We start from the raw sequence: 21,752 nt of genomic DNA on the forward strand, positions 1-21,752 counted from the left end.
TAGAGTTTCAGTCATGTGCTGCTGTTTCTTGCTGTGACAAATGTGCCTAAAAGGTGGACACCCTAAAGGGGAACCATCAAAGCAAATGTCTTTGCAGCGTACCCTCTCAGATGCATACCAACCACAAGCCTTGCATCTATATCACAGGGAGGATGGGGGAGCCTTACCTAACTCTGGTTCATGATCTTTCACACTTTGCTGCTCTATAACCATGTAGCACTGAGATGAGTAGGCAGTGTTTAAATCATGCCATTTATTTTCAAATAAACTTCTGAACCTTTGGGACAGAGAAAGTCTTTGCAGGATCTGAGCTTGCTCACCTTCATGCTTAGCAAGGGATCATCCATCTTCCATTAACCTGTACAACTAGCAGTGATGACCTAGCTACCATTCAAATGCACATTTATTTTCTAATACTTGTGCAGCTGGTGGTGTCTTAGAACTTTTCAAAGTCTTCTTTCACAGTGTTTCTTCTGCAGTTTATCTGATGTACAATACCCGTTATCCATTTATTTTCTTATTTTCATATTGCTTTAGTCCCCTTTCATTTCATCTAATGACCAGATACTAGTATATACTATCATGTACATAATTGCTTTTATTTAACCTTTTTACAAAAATTTATGATCTTTTTTCTTTTTTATTCTGGGGATGAAACAATCAACTATATCTCCCTACTTTTGGGTTATTCTTTTAAACATTGCATGAGTATATTTTTTAGGTATCAACATTCATAGTACAAGTATTAAATTTTTACTTTAAAAGTCCTATACTATAAAATATTTTGCCAGTTTGCAAAAATATTTTATGGGACACCTAATTGTTCTTATTGTTATTACTAAATGTCATTCTTTTTTGTTTTAGTTTAATATTGAAATCAGCTTTCATGTACCTCAGGCTGGCCTCAAACTCACTATATAGTAGATAATGACCTCATACTTCTATTTCTCTTATTTTGACCTTAAAATGATGGTATTACAGATGTGCACCAGCTTATTCAGTTTGTATAGTGCAGGAGATTGAACCAAGGGTTTCGTGTGCACTAGGCAAGTGCTCTACCAATGGAGCTACACACCAGCCCAGTGTTCTGTATTTTTTCTTAATGTTCCGTATTTTTAGTCTCAATTTTTTTTTTTTTTGGTTTTTCGAGACAGGGTTTCTCTGTGTAGCTTGGGCTGTCCTGGAACTCACTCTGTAGACCAGGCTGGCCTCGAACTCAGAAATCCGCCTGCCTCTGCCTCCCAAGTGCTGGGATTAAAGGCGTGCGCCACCACCGCCCGGCTCAATTTTTTTTTTATTAAAAACAAAATTACTCAACTAGTGACAATGCCCTCTGTAAAGGTGAAATGTCAGAGATTTCCTTTCAAGTTAAACTTCATGTATAATATATATAAATGTAAAGGAATATATTGTATATTTCGCTTTACTAACTGAAAAATGTTAGTCTATTTATAGTAAACTCATTTATTCAATTTGAAATTCAATGAACAAAAAGTATAGCTTATATGATATGGATTTAGAACACATGATGTGGATAAATTGCTTTGTCATTTTATAAAATGTCTTCACATTGCTTTCATCACTTTCCATATCTACTCCATTATGCTAGGTTTGCTATTCTGTATTCTGTATTCTGTACTCGGAATCACAGTGTTTTCCAGATATTAAAACTGTAAGACCATTTAACATCTGATGTCAGAGACTGAGATGGCTCCAGTCTCTATTTTCATAGAATAACTATAGCAAAAGTTAAGTTTTTGTTCCATGGCATATTAAATAATAAGAAATTCAAGTATGATAAATGCCATATTATGTATATACCTCTACTTTAGTGTATAAATCATCGATAAGTAGGCAATAAAATTTATAAAGTAAATATTCAGCACAGAATTGGATCTTGAATGTTGTAAAATCTATTAATTTTCATAATTTATTGTGAATCTGTTACTTTCATAAAATATTAGTCAAAACCTACACTTTCCCGTTACTTTTAAATATACAGATGTATTTAATAAGTTATTTGCCTTTGAGCTACCATCTTCAGGGTTCAGTGTGAAATACTTCCTGAGGACTGGAACATACTTTCTCCCATGGTTTTCTTTTCTTAGATTACATCTCTGGTCAATATATAAGCTGCTCTAATACTTCAAATGCTTTCAGAGAATGAATTACACTTTTTTTCCAGTGTCTTCACTCTCTAACAGTTACTATATGCATAAAATGAAACTACTACAATGCTTCTTCATTTTATCAGATGCCAAGAAATTTTAGAAGAAGGGGATAGCTATATGATAAATAGAGCCCTCTCTCATAGATCAATAGGTAAGTACGTAAGTAGGTGAGTAGGTAGGTAGGTAGATAGATAGACAGACAGACAGACAGACACATACATACAAACATACATACATATATACATATATACATATATAAATACATACATGAATACATACATACATACATGCATATATACATACATACATACATACATACATAGACACATAGATACATAGATACATAGATAGATGGTACATAGATAGATACATAGACAGACAGATACAAGTAGAATTGTTGTTGTTGTTGTTGTTGATGATGATGATGATGATGATAAAAAAAATCTATTAGAACCAACATGAACAAAAATAGAAATAACAGAAAAACCCAGAAGTGTTGGTGACATTCAAAGGCAGAAACTATGTCCTGTTTTACAATGGTAAAGGACAAGATTGCCAAGAAAAGACATTTCAGATTTTTCTTATTATTTTCTGTGCACAAAATACAATGCATCTGGCTCGATATTATGCCCAAGCTGTCTTATATCAAGACAGAATTGACTGACTCAGAAAGGAAGCTGCTTTTATCACTTATTAAACTTACTTATTTCTACAACAAAACACCAAAGGCAGTTACTGTTATAAAGAAAGGGGTTTTATTTAGTTCATAGTTCTGGAAGTTCAAAGTTTGGACAGTTATAGCACAGACTCTAACTGATAGCAATGGCAGTGGTACATGTTAGAGAAACTGATCACATCTAGCCAAGAGACAGACGGGAACAATCCGTTTTGTTCCTATTCATGACTATCTTCCAAGAATTACCAAGCAGTCACATAAGAAACTGCGTAATTCCTTCTGATAGCAGACATTCTCAGTGATTAAAGGATTTTCTCTTAGATTCCACTCTTGAAAGTTCCAGTGCAATTCATGATACTGCAATTTTAAGGAGTAAATATTATCACAGGGATTCCTTGGATACCCTCAAATCACCTCAAAATCATATCTACCCCCCAGTGCAACTAATTGTAGCCTTTGTGGCTTGATAAACTTTGTTAATTTACACTGAGGATTAGCTCCCCTCATGAAATATTTTTAAATGCATACGCATTTTTTAATTTGTTTATTTTTAATATTTTTCAGATAAAATGTACAGATACTCTGATGACTACATTCCAAGGTATGTTAAAACTGAATAATATATTATGATTTCCAACTAATAAGGAAAGTAACAAATGTTATATTGCTTATAGAGTTGTCTCAGAGATATTACCAATTGAGCTAAATGGAAATGAAAAGTAAATTACAATTTTTTCTACTTGCATCTGAAGACTGGAAGCCATAGCACTATCATAGATCCCAGTTACTAATACATCAAGTCAATCAAAGAACTAAGTAAAGATTAAAAGGACAGTATAATCTGACATCTACAAAGGTCTCAGTATCTAATATAGATATTTATATGATAATGAAGATGAAAAGAGTGCAGTCTAACTTTTTATAGGACTATATGGTACTGCAGAATGTAGAATAGAAAGAAGTCTATAAAATCCCATAAAACAAATAATCAGACCTGGTGGTTCATGTCAATGATTTCAGCAGTGGAGAGGGTGAGACAGAAAAGAACACAAGTATATGGCAAGCCTGGGCTACATAGTGAATTTTGAGGCCATCCTCAGATGTATAGAGACATTTCTCACAAAACAAATAGAAAAGAAAGACAGACAGATAGACAGGAAGAAACACACACAGTGACTTAGTGACATGGTGTTTGTAAGGATGATTTTAATCAATAGTGAAATGTAATGAATTTATACTCTGAAATAACAAATACTAATTACAGAATCTCTTTAATACTTGTTGGATTAGTTTATATATTGATTTTTGAGAAAGGTTCTCGCTCTATTGCCTTGGCTGTCCTATAGCTATGTAGATCAGTCTAGCCTCAAATTCACAGAGATTCACCTGCCTCTGTCTCTTGGATGCTGGGATTAATGATGTGCACCAACATGCCAAGCTTGTACAATATATCTTTAAAAGGGAGTCTAGGGCATAAATAATAGTAAGATAATTTCATTTTTCTGTATAGTATATTATAACCCAAATGTATCATTATATTGGATATTCCATTAGGAATGACAATTCAAATAAAAATGATTTTCTGCAGGATTTTTCAAATCTTCCAAAATTGTGGACAGAGAAATCTTTGAACAAGCTTCAATTTTTTTTCCAATTTTTATTGGATATTTTATTTATTTACATTTCAAATGTTGTCCCCTTTCTCAGTTTCCCCTCTGGAAATCCCGAATCCCATCCTCCCTTCCCCTGCTTCTATGAGGGTACTCACCCACCTGCCCACCCACTCCTGCCTCCCTGCCATGGCATTACCCTACACTGGGGCATCGAGCCTTCACAGGACCAAGGGCCTCTCCTCCCACTGATGCCCGACAAGGCCATCCTCTGCCACATATGTTGCTGAAGCCATGGGATCCTCCATGTGTACTCTTTGGTTAGTGGCTTAGTTTCTGGGAGCTCTAGGGGATATGGTTGATTGATATTGTTGTTCTTCCTATGGGTTGCAAACCCCTTCAGTCCTTTTTTTAACTCCTCCATTGGAGACCCTGTGCTCAGTTCAATGGTTGGCTGCGAGCATACACCTCTGTATCTGTCATGCTCTGAAAGAGCCTCTCAGGAGACAACTACATCAGGCTCCTGTCAGCAAGCACTTCCTGGCATCTGCCATAGTGTCTGTATGTGGGATGGATCCCCAGGTGGGGTTGTCTCTGGATGGCCTTTCCTTCCGTCTCTGCTCCACACATTCTCTCTGTATTTCTGAGTATTTTGTTTCTCCTTCTAAGAAGGACTGAAGCATCCACACTTTGTTTTCATTCTTCTTGAGCTTCACATGATATATGAATTGTATCTTGGTTATGCTGAGCTTTCAGGCTAATACCCACTTATCAATGAATGCATACTTTATATGTTTTTTTGTGAGTGAGTTACCTCACTCAGGATATTTTCTAGTTCCATCCATTCACGAATTCATTGTTTTTAAAAGCTGAGATGTACCCCATTGTGTAAATATACCACATTTTCTGTATCCATTCCTCTACTGAAGGACATTTAGGTTCTTTCCAGCTTCTGACTATTATAAATAACATAGGCGGAACAAGATAGGACAGGACAGGGCAGGACAGGACAGGACAAGGCACAGCAGGGCAGGCAGAAAAGGGAAGGATTTGAAGCCCCTGGACTCTAATGGATCTTTTTATAATAGTTTCTTCTCTGATTAAAAATGTCTTTCAGAGATACAAAATATTGTTGCAGATAGACTCTCTGCATATGAATTTTTGTGCCTATTCTTCATACTGAAATCTTTTAACTAGAGATTATTTTAGGCTATCTGAATGATTTTCTGATGATAAACATGAGAACCCTCACCTCTTTTCTGATAAACTTGATTCTTGACATTTGAAGGGCAATTAAGATACAACCTGCCAGGTGTTGTGGTGGCAGCACTAATCTGTATTCCCAGTACCTGAAAGGCAGGCAGGAAGTCTATTCTGAGTTTCTGGCTAGACTGGCTTGCACAAAGTGAGCTTACCTCAAAATACAAAGAATAAGAAACAAATAAAAAGATATAGTGTAGTGGCGCACGCCTTTAATCCCAGCACTTGGGAGGCAGAGACAGGCAGATTTCTGAGTTCGAGGCCAGTCTGGTCTACAGAGTGAGTTCCAGGACAGCCAGAGCTATACAGAGAAACCTTGTCTCGAAAAACAAAAAACAAACAAACAAACAAACAAACAAAAAAGATATAGTGTAAAAAAAGTCTTAGGATTTGATTTTTTAGCTAAAGATTATGTTGATGGTTTTTATACTGATATGAGAAGAGTTGGAAAGGAAAATTGGTACAATACCCAGCTCAATGTAACTAGGCTTTTATCTGTACTATAGATGTGGGAATGAGGCTGGTTCTTGTGTAACATTTGCTCATTTAACAAAGAATCACTCAAGAATAAGAGCTATGGGGCTGGTGAGTCGGCTCAGCGGTTAAGAGCACCGACTGCTCTTCTAGAGGTCATGAGTTCAAATCCCAGCAACCACATGGTGGTTCACAACCATCTACAATGAGATCTGATGCCCTCATATGGGTGTCTGAGGACAGCTACAGTGTACTTACATATAATAAATAAATAATTCTTTTTTTAAAAAAAGGAATAAGAGCTATGTTAGAAAACCATAAACTAAGTTCACTGATTCCCAAAGAGGAAACTCCTCCTGTCTGGAAGAAAGCAAAGATCATCACCATGCCAACCATCAGGTACAGGGGTTTAAATGCTTCAACCCACTTCAGCTGAGCTCCACTTTCCTGCCCGCTGTGCTTAGTAAGGAAGACATTAATACACACAACATGTTTATCATTTACAATTATGCAGCAAGGGAGAAAGAGACCTCAAGTTCATCATAAATAGTCCCCAGTGACTCAGAGAACTGCTTGTGGCAGAACATCTCATCCGCATGTGTCTTACTTCTAGATGAGCAAAATCAGAAATCAGTCAGCATTGGCTTGTATACCCCAGAGGCAAAATGACAACTAAAGCTGTGAAGGCTCCTGTCTCTATGGAGACTGCAGCCAAGCCCAGGATTTTCTAGCCAGTTTCTCTTCATGCCATGTTGTTTGATCTTCTGTTGCATACTTTGATTATCCTTGAGCATTACAAAAGAGACAGGGATGTTCCAAACTCACCTCGAGAATAGTCTTAAAAAAAAAAAACTACTACAAAGTGGAAGGAAATAGATCATTTCCTCAAAGATTTAATTATCTATTGCCTGTTATTAAATACTTTAAATATCCATTGCCTATTGTTTTTAAATCTCCATTTAGGCAAAAATTGGATATACAAAGCAGATACCACCTACAAAAAAATAAACTAATTCCCAAGTTTATATACAAATAACTAGTCCACTTTTTTTTTGGTTATGTGGATTGAAGATCAAAATGACTTTTGTAGGAAGACATTGAGACTCAGGAAATTATCTTCATTCATTAAAATGAAAAAAAACATCAAGAAAGAAACAAGTGGAAAATGATCTTGTTTTGAGGTGGGCTAGAATTACTGAGGCCTCTTTAGCTAGACAAAGTCCACTATACTGGGTTCCCTTTTTCACTTTCTCTGGATCTACAATATCTGCTAGGCTGGAAGCTATACTGGAGAGAAAGAAATTTCTTTTCTGCTCTTCCTGGTTCTCCAAGTCCCTGTCCTTTCTACACAAGAAGGTCACAAACATGATCAACCTAAGCACAACACAACATCCAAATGTACACCACAGGAAGGGAAATGCGTACTCCATGTTACTTATCCTTGGATCACCTCATTCTTAGAAACATATTGTAAACAATTCTTACTCCTCCTCTATTGGAGTAAGGAAGTTTCATGGTGAATACACTATGGGATTGAGATCCAAGGAAATCAGAAACTTACTTAAATTTTTGCAGTTGTTCTTACAGACTGGTTCTCCAGACTGAGAATCTTTAAGACATATGACTTCCATGCATCCTTTCCTGACCCAACAGCTTCCAAAAATACACACACTGAAGCTCCTCCTCTTTTTTCCTTTTATTGAAATTAGAGTTTTCCTGTCATAAAATATGTCCTGATTATGGTTTCCACCCCCTTCCCGCCAGTTCCTTCCTACCTCCACTTCCATCCAGATTCACTTTCATTTTGTCTCTCATTAGAAAAGAGGCTTCTAAGGGATAATATAAAATATAAGCAGACAGAACAAAAACTAGCCCAGCAGAATAGAATAGGACAAAGTAAAAGGAGCCTAGGAAAAGGCACAAGAATCATATATAGACACAGAGACACACCTTCAGGGATCCTATAAAAAACGCCACAGCTATATCATTTTTTTTAAAAAAAAAAAAAGCACTAAACTGGAAGCCATGATATGTATGCAAAGCACCTGTGTCAGAGACAGATAGAGGATATATATACAGAAAAAAGAAAAATCCCTGATATGGAACCTCCAGTGAAGCCTTTGAGTTAATTTTCTGTTAACCATCAACTACTGGTACCTCCAGTTGTTTCTTTTCCCAGTGAGACTCCCTTGTATAAAACTGAATTTTCATTTGTAAGTAGTTATCAATTAGAGATAGATTCTAGGCTAGGGATGGGGGTATGTGTCCATGTACTTCTTTCAGCTCTAGGGCTCCATCTGGAAACCGACCCATGCAGGACTGTGAATGCTGCCTCAGTTCTGTGAGTTTAGAAGGCATTGTTTCCCTGGTGTCCTCCATACCCTCTGGCTATTACACTCTTCCTGCTCCATCTTCCACGGGGTTCCCTGATCCCTGAGGGAAAGATTTGATGAAGACATTCCATTTCAGGTTGGATGTACTAGGTCTCTCACTCTGCATATTGTCTGGCTGTGGTCTTTGTATCGGTTCCCATCTGCTGCAGGAGGAAGCTTCTTTGATGATGACTGAGCAAGGGACTGATCTAGGAGTATAGCAAAATGACATTAGAAATCATTTTTCTTGCTATGTTTGTTCAGTAGAACAGAAGTATTTAGTTTTATCCTAGGTCACTGGGCTATCTAGTCTCAGGTTCTTGGTCAGCCAAGCAGTGTAGGATATGATTCCATCTTGTGGAGAGAGACTTAAGTCAAATTGGATACTCCCACAGCTTTGTGCCACACTTGTACTAGCATACCTTGAAGGCAGGGCATCATTGTAGATCAAAGGGTTTGGGGCTGTGTGGGTGTTCTCATTTCTCCTTTGATAGCATGCAGATTACCTTCCTGTTCCAAAGATGCTAGCATGTTGGAGTGAAGGCTGCGTATAGGCACGAGATCAACTTCTCTATGTTAAATGAGTTGTGTGGGTGTTGTCTTCAGCAAAAGGTCTTTGGCATCAGTTTCTAGAATTGTGGAGAAAGTTACAATAAAACAAGCATATTGAGGAACACCCAAAGCAGCTTCTCCTTTCCTTTCTGCTTTAATATTCTTTCTGCATTTCTTGTATCTTGTACCTTAATACATAAAATCTCAAGCTCATGCTACAGCTGGCTATCCACTATACCCCTGCTACAGCCAAACATGATTAGCCAGCTGCATTCTGGTCATATTTGCTGGCTTCCCCTTTTTTCTTTTAAGTCTTGAATCTATGTTGTTCCGTCTTTAGGCTTCCAATCCACTGACTCTGCTCTTGCAGAGGTGACCGATGAATTCCACACATAAAATCCTAACTTTGTTTTGCTGGCCCCATCTGAAGCATTTCTACTTGAAACGCTCACTTTGCTGACTCTGAGCCACCAACAGACTCCTTTGATTTTGCCCCCTTTCTAGTAGCTTCTTCTCCTGAACCTTAAAACACTAGAGTGTCAGCTCTCCTCTAGCAAACTAGTCTTCTACCACTAGTCAGTCTCCAAAAAATTTCACTCTCCTTCATGGTCTTAGGTAACATTCAGATGCCAGTGAAATACAAAATTACATTTCTACATAGTCAAAGAAATCCATTTCAAGTAAATCAATCTAACATTTGCCAATACCAACTTCCAACAGACCCCCAAACCTGCCCTTCCCTCAGCCCAATAACTTCCCAAGTCCTTAAAACAACTTTATTAGCTTTAAAACGATGCCCTACCTTTTTATTTGGATGTTGAAATCATTTATTATATTATGGAATTTGGAGGCTGAGAAGAGTTATGTAGTGTTAGCATAATTTATAAATAATACGTTTACAACTTACAGAATTGAAGGATGAGGGAATCAGGTAGAAGTAATGTGGTTTTTAAAAAAGTAATCTTTTAAAAATCTGCTTAGATCACAAAGCATTTGAGGTAAATAGAGTAAACACATTTTTAAAACAGTAACTGTGTAAGAGCTAAATGAAAGCTCAAAATGGGGCCATATAAGTTACAATAATATATTTTACAAATTTGATGTGTCAATAAATATAACTAATGGCTAGAGTCTCTCTTCAGATATGCCCAGAGTGAGAGCCTGATTTGACCACAAACTCAGGATAAATTATTCTCTCAGTTATAAGCTCACTTACTAATATTTTTTCAAAAAGCAATCACTGTATGAGTTGGGTATGTGACTCTGAGGAAGAGCACATACTTAGCATGCGCAGGACCTGACATTTGATTCTCAGCATTGCAAAGGGAAAAAAAATCAGCAATTATTGTAATCTTCTACATAAAAAATTGCCAAACATTTGTTGTTGAAGTTTATTACATGTCTGCAATCAGCTGGAGCTATTTGGCATTGCTCAGTAAAAACACGTTTTTTAATTTGTTCGTTAAGCAGCTGCTCCTGAATAATAGTTTATTTGAGGTGATTAATCACCTGAGGCCTGCCTGCAGACATGGGACAATGCATTATAAATCACATCTTATTTTCATTCATAGGGAATAGAGTGATATTCATTTTTTGGACATGATTTATCATTTGCAGGTTGTGCCTGCTATCTCTGTGGGCTGGGAAAATGGATGACTTGTCTTATTAAAAGTCTTCACCTTTTGCTGTAATATTTTCTGCATATCCAGAGAAAAAGCCATGCTCAAGACCATTGGTTCCTTATTAAGGTGTCCTGGATAGTAAATCCATTGTAGATGACTTCTTTCACTACCAGTTAAGTGAAATGTGGGCCAGCATCCGGGCTCTTCAAACGTTTGTGTGGGCATCTCCTGAACTGTTATTTAAGGAGACCTACTCAGTATTTATATACACTATGTCTTCTTTAAGAAGTATGGAAAGCACTTTTGGTGGTGTGCCTCAGAATGATTTTTTTCCTTTGGATATAATTCCTTCCACCTCTCTGTGACATGTAATCTCAAAGTAAAAGCATTTAGTCTTATTTCACAAAATGCCACCTACTGAGTGATAGGTTCCTCTGTCCCTATCTTACCAATGTAAAATTTAGCCATTAGGGCCATTGTCATAAGTATGATATCATTAGGATAATCTGGAGATGATGACAAGGTATTTACTGTAATAATAGCATTAGTTACATAAAGCAAGATGGACATTTAATCCAATAACAAAAAACAACTCTCCTGGATCCCTGTTGACTATCTTCACTAGAGGTGCAGGAAACTATGATCCTTATGCGGCTTTCTAGACTATTTCCCTAAAGGCTTTTGATATGTATCTTTCTGCTTGACTTCCTTAGAATATATGTAGAGCATAGGACTTTAAGTTTACATTGTGATTCTAGCTGTTTTACTAGGATTACAATTACTCACTATATGTCTGCATACTTAATTCCTATGTATTGCAGATTCCTAGTATGTACAATACAGGGAATCATAACCTTTCTAACGGACTAACTCAATGGTTGAGAGAGTCCTGGCAGAGTGAGAAATTCTCATAACTGGTAATTATTTCTGATACTGCTCACAAACTAAGTTAATAAATTAGTCTATCTGAGTCTCAGGCTTTCCTGTTTGTGTTCATTACAAGTGTAGCAGGTTCCAATCATAATATTTCATCTTCTAATCTGAGTCTATAGTGTTTACGTAACAAATACAGTTTTAAAGGACCTTTCAGAGTTGTACTGGGAGCAAGCAAACAGGCAATACAGCTAGGAGCACAGACAACCAACCTTCTAATCCTAACTCTCCTTTTTTCCTACTCTCATGACCCGGAGAAACAACTTGTGACCCTGAAGCTAAGAAGCTATATAACATCTGTGTATTCCAAATTTCTTATCTATAAAATTTTGGTGATAGTGCTGGCCTATGGAATTGCTTGGAGAATTAAACAAACAAAAAAGATATGAAATGTGCTTCAAAAAGTCCCCAACACATAAGAGTTCTCAGTAATCATTTACTATCATTACTTATTCCTGAAAGAAGGTTCCAATCTTGACTTAATTTGCGCAAGTGCGCGCGCGCGTGCACACACACACACACACACACACACACACACACACACATGCACGCACGCATGAATCCTGCTTTAACTCGTTTACATGTGATCACTTCTACCATACGAGTTTGAGTCTCAACTAGAACATGTGATTGTTTACTACATATTGAAGTTAGCTGAGAAATCAGTTATTAATTTCTATTTATTAGTTAAAGCAGTTATTACTTAGTAGTTATGTTTTACTAAGTGTAAAATGGATTTTGTCTAATAAAGAAAATTATGTCCCCCTGTTGCAGAGTTGATGAATATTATGTTGAAGATGCTCCAATTTATGGTAACTTAGAAAATATAATCCCAGGTAAGTTTTATTTTTCTATAATTAAACATCTCAAAGAAAACTACTTAATTCCACAAACAGTTGGAAACTTTTTTAAAACTACCATAGTTAGATATCATAGAAGCCATAGTTATATTTAGTATATTACCTAGGATATATTTTCAAGGGCCACAGTGTAAATTGCATTGTGATATTCAGTACAAGCCAGCAGCTCCTGTTTTTCTGTGAGCTCTTCATTTCACTCTTGTAGTAACAATATATTACTACCAGAATAGTAATAGCATATTTAATTTCCATGAATTTTGACCCTCAGAGAATTCTATGAAATAAAACCACTTCTAGAACAAAATATGACCCACAGAAACAGTATGTTGTGATCTGTATATGAAAGCATGACAATAGTTAATGGTCAGAATAATGAACACTTTCTTGAGTTTCCTATGTTTTAACCTGTTCTCTCTGAGTGGAGAACCTGGGGCTGGATGGACAGCAGGTGGGGAAAAAGTGGAACCAAGTCATCACTAAGTGGTTTATGCTTTTATTTTTCCACAAGAGCTCTCCACTTGACCCTTCTCTCAAAACTAAACCCTGTAACATCCTCAAAGCAGGCAGCTGGGATGAAGCCCCATGGCTGATGAAAGAAACTGCCGCAGTCTACAAACCTTCCTCTGCAAGCCTTCACTCAGTTCACGAGTGGAGTCTCTGGGTTTATTCTGCTGTAGGCCTCTGTCTCAAACACAAAGGTTTTCCATAATCTAAAAATACCCTAACATCTACACATTTACCAGTATGAAATTATAAAGATAGAGATATGGGAACTTTATAAGATTCAAATATTTAACTTGGTCCTTTTTTCCATTATGAATGTCTAACTTTCTGTACTATAACAAAAGAAACCATCAGAAATGTTATATTAAAATAGTGTTCCCTCTGTTTTATTTGACAGAATTACGATCTTTCATATTTAAAATCTTATGAATTCCAATGGCCCAGAGCCCACCAGAAATGTAATTTCCAAACAAAAGTATATCTGTTGTTTATTTCCCAGATTCTGACCTCTCATAAGCTAGATTGGGATTAGAAATCTACTACCTTACAAATACAAGATTCTGATGCTAGTTTTCCATGAACCATGATTTCAGGAACACTACTCTATGTATCTTTTCCCTATGGTGCTTTATAGAGAAAGTATAAAGATCATAAAGTACGTTTAGGTATAATAATTATATCTTCATCTCTGAGGCCGAAATGTCCATTTTTGACAGGCAAGAGGCCACCCTATGTAGACATGTATAGAGATGTCTTTGGGAGAATAATGAGATAGAATAGGATGAAATGGGTACAAGTCTACCGACTTTTAGACACTCCACAAGACTCTACACCTTTAGCATGGTGTTTACTGATCTTGAGGTCTTAGGACAGTCCTGTCTAACTGAGACGTCACTTATTATAATATTTGTCACAAGTCACAACCTCAGCCATTTTATTCAAAATTACAATGAAGTATTTTAAATGCCTCTGAATGAAACATCTTATTCACAGAACAAAGTACAAAACTTCATCATTGATGGACTTTGCAAATACTGTGCTTTATGCCATGTGCTTGCCAGTGGACCATGTGTAGGCACACCCAGGTAACAGATTACACAGACAACCTTTAATCCATAGTATCTCCAGATCGTCTCATACAGTAGCTGAGATGAGACTTCCACATACTGCTGTGGAACAGAACATTCATATGATACAGTCCACATCTTGAGATCTTGACCTTCTTTTTGTTTGTCATTAACGTTGTGGGCAAAAGACTTCTCTGCCTGATCTGCAGGTAACAGTTCATGCTTTCATAAACTCTTTTCATATCCATCTAAAAGATTACTTAAATCATTCTTGATGTTATGTATGGTTAGCTAAACATTGTTTGGGTCATGCGTTTTATTTATACCAGCACTTTTCATTTTTCTGTGGAAATGTCAATCTCTTCTACTCCCAAGAACCACTGGATGAGGACTGCTATGAACAAATGAAAGCTCGGCCACAGAGATTGGCAACTGATCCGCAGGAAGCGGCTGCTCCTGCACAGGTGAGTCTTCCGTACAAGTTAAGTGTGTCTACTTCACAGCAATGGGACATGTTTCATGAGTACAGAGAGTGTTTTCTGATACATATTTAGAGTCACCTGCTAAAAATTTTGCAGCACGAATCACATGTCAGGTTCTGAGACTTGAGCCCTTCAGAGAAATACAGAAGCAAAACCAAAGCTCAAACCAAAGACTCAAAATTAGGTATAGTTCAAAGGATAGTAGACCCCGCCTGTGCATACATGGACAGCAGCAAATTGGCAAACATGCTTTGTAAGCATCATAAAGTTCAGTTAAGATATTGTTCTTTCTTTTTCAAAATCTTTCCTCTTATATCCTCTCACTAATACCTAGACTAGTCATGGGGACCACAATTCCAAGACAATTGTGTTTGTTTCATGTGCCCAACATGCCTTTTTTACTAGATTACAATGAAGGAGGCAGCAGTAAAATCTCAGTTTTACCAAGAAAGAAAACCTTGTCTTGGCACACTCAGATATTACATGTGAAGACAGAATCCCAAGGTAGATCCATCTTACATATAATATTTTTATTCTAAAGTTGGTCACACTTTAGGAATTCCCTGTTGTGGTAGAATTTTTCTCCTTTACACTACATTATTTTCATAAGAAATCATACTTTTTAATAATTCTTGGTCTTCATGTGGGACTCCTGGCAGCAGAAGCAGAGGCTGTCTCTGACTCGTGCCTGTCTTTGGAACCCTTTCCCCATTCTAGTCTCAATAGGAGGAGATAGGTCTAGTATTATTGCAACATGATATGCTAAGGCTAGTTGATATCCATGGGAGGCCTCCCCTTTTCTGAAAAGGGGAGGAGTAGATGGGAAAGAGGTGAGGGGCAGTACTGGGAGGAAAGAAGGGAGGGGACAGGATATAAAGTAAATTAATAATTTAAAATTTAAAAAGGAAAAGAAATCAAGATGTGACATTTGAGAAAAAAGTCACCACATATGCAATTTGATATTTGGTTCATTATAAAATATGCTTTGGGGGGGTAGGAGAAACAGCTCAGTGGTTAAAATCACTTGCTTCACAGAACCCACAATGGAGAGCCCACAGTCACTGCTAACTCAAGATCCAGGGTATCTGACTTCCTCTCTGCCCTCTGCGGGCACAGAGATAGATAGAGACAGAGACAGAGACAGAGAGACAGAGAGAGAGAGAGAGAGAGAGAGAGAGAGAGAGAGAGAGAGAGGGAGGGAGGGAGGGAGGGAGGGAGATATATGCACATAGCACACACACATACATACTCATAAACACAAATCTTTAAAGAACAGTTTTCTTTTTTAAAAACTAGGAAAAATACATGACATATCTTCTGTTAAACTATCGTTATAATGAGTTTGCAAGAGAAAAGCTCTTGAAAGAGATTAAGGTGTAATTGCACCATCTAGAATTGTAGAGACTCACCACACAGTTTTAGCTATAAATATACTAAGAATTCTGACTAGACATTATGACTAAATACATGAGAATTGCACAGAGTAGCTTTGTTTGAGCTGCATCTGGTTTTTACTCAAGTGGAAATGATGCAAAATCATGTAAGACTTCGAGCCTGCTGTCTTATGAATTGTGTATTTAAAGAAACTATTCAGAAAACTAGTCTTTATTCTATTACATTCTTATAAATTTAGTTCCACACATTACAGTCGTCTCTTCCTACTTGCTCAGCTTCACTTTATCAGCATAATCATGACCAATTTGTTACATTAATACTTTCTGCATTGATTGATCAGAAAAATGTAGGAAATCTACAATAACAGGTGTATGCTGAAGGAAAAGGATGTTTTCTGGGAAATATGTGGGCCATTTCATTGTCCTTTGAAAATGATGTGTGTGGTACAGAGACTGTAATTTGAGTATCTTGGTCTACATCAACAAATTAAGTCAATTGTTAAGAGTTCATCACAAATCCTAGGAATCAGATTAGTTCTCAAGGGTTCCCACATCCTATAAACCTGAAGGCTATTATACACGTGATTCTCCTTTTATTTATTTATTGATCTCGGATCAATGTTCTGCCTCCGTACTGTATCAAAATCATCATCTTCCTTCTCAAACCAATACTGATTATGCTCTTCACTATTTCTCCAGAGTCTTTCAATATCTTACAATTTTGATTAATTTTCCTTTTCTTCCTAGAAATGAATCATTGTTATTTGCCTAGCCTGTGTGCAAATGATCTCTATATTAAATAATAATAAAAAACCTTCTTTTGATCTGCTTTTCCCTATTATTTCTGAACTGGATGGAAACTAGATGGGGATCTTTCCATCATCATAATTTCTGTTTCTTATAGAGACTCACAGTCTTTTACTCTTTCCTTTATGTCCTCCCCCTCCCTAGTCACTCAACTGAGACAGCACAGGGAAAGTCTGAAGTATTTATGTACAACCATGATACTTTCTTGGGACTCACATTTATTTTACTATGACTCTGCCTGATAAAATACAGAAGTTATTGGGCAGTCACAAATTATTTTGAGTGATTTTTCTATAATGCAGAAACCACATTTCAAACACTTTGACATAAAAGGGCAATTACTGCCTCATATGATAGGCAGAGCTAAGAATGTATTTTGCATTTGAGATGATTGCGTAGAGAATCTTTCCTCGGTCTCTTCATGAACTGAATACCTCTTTGAATTTGGCTATCAGGAGACTCCTCAGTGAGGCTTGACAAGCCTCACTAAAGGCCCATGTGTTTTTCCTTTTGACTCAAGGAAAAAATACCTTTTCTGTTTTTGAGAGTAAATATCAACCTTAAAAATTCCATCAAATATTCCCATTCCTGGGCCATTCTCTTGGGTCCTGTTGCCAGGGTGATGGAATGCAATGGGTACTTAGTCTGGCATAGGTCTTAGCATAGTCTTGCTTAGTCTTGCTGGGCTTGGGCACATCATTCCAAGTGTCTAAAACAGAGTAGGACAAAATTTACCAAAGAAGATGAGGGAGTTCAACAAAATCCCGAGAGGTCAACAAATAGCCATTCTTCCGTGGTTCTAAGTGTACTTTGTTGGCTTTTCATCTGTCTGTCTGGGGAAAGTCAAAGCAGATGACAGTACTAAAAGTGTACAGCAGTGAATTGCCAAGTTCACTTGGATGCAGAGCAGAGTAGGGGAGTACTTGGCATCAAAATAGGAAACCTTGAAGGGCAGGACATGAAATCCAAACTTTAGTCCATAGGCTGTGATTCTGAAAAACAGATGATAAAATACAAGAAAGAAATTTTGAAAACAGTATTCCAGAGGCAAAACCTGGAAAGGGGATAACATTTGAAATGTAAATAAATAAAATATCAAATAAAAAAAGAAAGAAAACAGTATGTGGGATGAATGGTGGAGGGAAAAGATGAGAGTGTGATACCAGTTAGACAGCTATTTTAGTTTTGCAGAAATGATTAAAGAGAAGCAAGTCTGATAACGAAACAAAAGAGCATGTACATGGAGCCATGCCTTCTGCCTAAAATAAAAACACAAGATATTTCCTTTATACCTGTAGGAAGATACTTTCCCAGGCACTGGAAGTTGTTCAACCAAATGTCACTTCCTCAGCCTCTTATCTCACTGGTCTGGTCTTAGAGGCAGATCTTGAACATAGATAGCTACACTATACTCAGTAGAAGTCCTCCGATTTTAGTTTGAAGCATGTAATAATCACAATGCTATTTGCTTTTGAACAATTATAGCTTTGATATGTATTTCTCCATCTTACAATCATATCAATACTATGAGATCAATATTACTGCTTTCATTTATAAAGCAAGAATACTGAGACTGAGTAAGGTTTTTAGAAGCCGTGCATATAGTAAAACTGAGACTTAATCTGAAGCATTCCTACAACACATTTACAGTCTGGGCTCCAACCTATCAACCTCTGTTTCCCTACATTACCTTAGTTTCCTGTCCTCACTCTGACATTGACCCAGCTCTAGGACAAAAAGGAAGAATAACAAGTTCCATTCTATTTTAAATGTCAGTTGTGTAAGATGATCTGTTTGCTTTATGATTTTGTTCTGTTGTTTGGTTTGTTTACTGGTTATTATTTTGTTTTGTTCTTCTAATTTTTGACATAAGGTTTCTTTGTGTAGCCCTGGCTATTCTGGAACTCACTCTGTAGATCTGTAGACCAAGCAGACTTCAAACTCTAAGATTTGTCTGCCTTTGACTCCAGAGTGCTGGAATTCTGTTTGCTTTGTTCGTATGAATCTTTAAAATACATACATATATATATATATATATATATATATATATATATATATATATATATATATAAATTAAGAAGCAAAGGAAGGATTTGTGAGTACCTTTAAAACATTAAATCTCTAATTATTAAGCACATGTAAATAATACTGTATGATTTGTAAAATATCTATTATACTTTCCCTCATAAGCAAATTACAGTACAGTCATTTGGTAATAGTGATGTTATACAGAAACTACTTGAGATGAAGGTGAAGATAGAAATGGTCCAAAATGTTCATGTAAATTTTGATGATGGGAAATAAAATTAATGAAAGTTCATCTAAATACTTTTTTTTTTACTCAAAAGCCTTAATTTGACTATTGATTTGTTGTTGTTGTTAACTGTCAACTTTAGCAAAATAAGGTAACCAAAGCAAGAAAACAAATTGTTTTTCATAGACCATGGAAATTTGTTAGAAGTCTTGGAAATTAAAGAATGGACTAACAGTGGAAAACTAACATACTTTTTTTAGGTACCTGCCGAAGCTCAGATGTGCTATGCCTCACTGGATCACAGCATGAAGGGGAAACGCAGAAGGCCCAAGAAACAGAATAGTAATTTGTCAGACAGAGGAAAGGATGCACAAGTCTGTACAATGGATGCCAATGTTTCTCAGATCAATATGGGAGAAAGTTTCCCGCCAGATAACCAGGTAGTAGAGGAAAGTATTCATGATGATCCTGCTAGACTGTTTGGGTTGATCCGTGCCAAGAGAGAGCCTGTAATCTAACTGAACCATGATCTATCTCAATGATAACACCCTATGAGAGATGGCTAAAAATCCCTCATGTGACACACAGGGACTGGCAGGCTGATAGTCTGTTCATTTGTCTATGGGATGATACTTACCTTTTTTTCATGGATTGCATCCCTACACACTAAATTTAATTTAAATTAGCTATATGAATTCAGTTAAAGAATATCCAAGTAGGAAAAGTAAAATAATAAAATCCAGTTTGCAACTTAAATTACTCAATAATAAAATCAAAATGAACAATAATATCTAATAAGGACAAATTTTTAAAAATCAAAGTACATATGTGCTATAGGACATCTTGAATGAAAGAGAAAATCCAGTGTCTTAAAAAATTAATCAATAAAACATGTCTTTCATCAATGTGAATAAATGATTAAAAGAAATTTCTGTTTGAAAGTTCACTGCCAAGAAAAGTAGAATAATCCTGAGGAGTATTTTTTCCAAAATGTAAATAGTATTATTAGTTTTTAAATTGTTATAAAAATAAATCTTTGAGGGCTGGAGAGATGGCTCAGCGGTTAAGAGCACTGACTGCTCTTCCAGAGGTCCTGAGTTCAAATCCCAGCAACCACATGGTGGCTCACAACCATCCGTAATGAGATTGGATGCCCTCTTCTGGTGTGTCTGAAGACAGCTACAGTGTACTCATAAATAAAATAAATAAATAAATCTTTAAAAATAAATAAATAAATAAATAAATAAATCTTTGCAACAATTAACAAAATAAGAACTTAGAAAATTCTACTAGTCAGAGATAATCAACTTTCTCTGTATTTATGGATATTTTACTGGATATAACTATCTATATGTACCAACTTTTCCTTTTTTCTGTTTTAACTTAAAAGTAGAGGATTATGCATATTATTTAGATTTTCCTTGTGTATCAACAGGCTATGGCTTTAACTCTACTATATTTAACTATATTAAAATGTATTCAAGTTAGTACTTGGTCATGCTGGGAAGCAAACACAGGGACTTTGAGAAGAAAGACAAGTACTCCACCACTGAGCTTTGTGCCAAGTTTGCCTCATAATTCTAATGTCTGCATTGTATCTCATTTATGATTAAATCAGAATTCATTTAAAGAAGTTTGAAGACTACTTAAATTAATTCAAGCTTCTATTTTATGTGCTCACAAATAATATTTTAAAGGGAATGTTCCAAGACACGTCTGGATACTAATCTAGTTTCTTCTTTGTGTTAAGTGTTTAAAAGGGAATTAAATATTTAGAGATAAGGGTTCACATTGTTAATTTCCATAGGTCAGATCTCTGAAAGGTCAGCAGTTGGAACAAAAGTATAAATACACTTCAGATTCTAAAGGATTATTTCCCATTGTCTCCCAACACAGCATGGAGATGCATAGCTGTGACCCAGCATGCAGGGGACTGAGGTAGGGAGAGCACTGCTAGCTCCAGACTATCTCGTACTTATGAGTGAATTCCTGGTCAGCTTGGGCTAAGAGTAAAATCATGTTTCAAAACAAAGAATCAAAAACAAAATCACTTCTCTTATCCTCCACTGAGAAAGGAGGCTTTATGGTAGTCTATAATAAGCATCTCTAAGGTGTCATAATCTGTATTTCAAAAGGCTACTCTGACATAGAAGCTTTGACACAAAACTTGTATTTCTTCTATACATTATAGTTTTACAATATTTTTAATTTTTGTAAGTTTTGATATAGTTACATGATTTCCCCTTCCCTTTCCTTAGCCCGAAGCCTCTCCATGCATCCCCTCTTGCTCTTGTCAGTGACCTCTCTCTCGTTAACTGTTACAAACATGTATGTGTGTAATTGGCGAGCTCCACATGGAGACCATTTTTCCATCTTTCAGCGTTCCCCAGTTGTACATATTGTTTGCCTAGAACTGAGACCCTGCAAGCTTTCCCCTCTATGATAGCATGTCCACCATTGCTCAGATCAGTCAGTCATGTTGATGAGACTTATTGTTTTTATTTAAATTACCATTTGATTTTGAATATATCAAAATAATAAAAAGTAATTTTATAATTTTCCATGTATTAAGAGTGTCTAGACATTCTCAAGCTCTTTGTATCCATGCAGGGTTCTGCCTGGTACCCCACATTTCAGCTTAAAGGACTTCTTTAACTATTTTTACCATTCAGGTCAATGAGTGATAAAACTCCCCAAGCATGCTGCTGTACATC

At 36.4% G+C, this 21,752-nt stretch overlaps 1 protein-coding gene across 1 annotated transcript in view; it reads left to right on the forward strand.

Annotated features, from left to right (window-relative positions):
• Window positions 1-20,075, forward strand: part of LOC114610955 (T-cell receptor-associated transmembrane adapter 1) — a 34,056-nt gene extending 13,981 nt beyond the window's left edge. Inside the window, exons 3-6 of the mRNA XM_028755603.1 lie at window positions 3,412-3,448; window positions 12,445-12,506; window positions 14,477-14,565; window positions 19,299-20,075. Of these exons, the coding sequence (XP_028611436.1) occupies window positions 3,412-3,448; window positions 12,445-12,506; window positions 14,477-14,565; window positions 19,299-19,556 (446 nt within the window). The 3' untranslated portion in view covers window positions 19,557-20,075. The remainder of the gene's footprint in view (window positions 1-3,411; window positions 3,449-12,444; window positions 12,507-14,476; window positions 14,566-19,298) is intronic.
• The last annotated feature ends 1,677 nt before the right edge of the window (window positions 20,076-21,752 follow it).

Source organism: Grammomys surdaster, unplaced genomic scaffold, assembly GCF_004785775.1.
Source record: "Grammomys surdaster isolate TR1022 unplaced genomic scaffold, NIH_TR_1.0 126066, whole genome shotgun sequence".
NCBI classification, from domain to species: Eukaryota; Metazoa; Chordata; class Mammalia; order Rodentia; family Muridae; genus Grammomys; species Grammomys surdaster.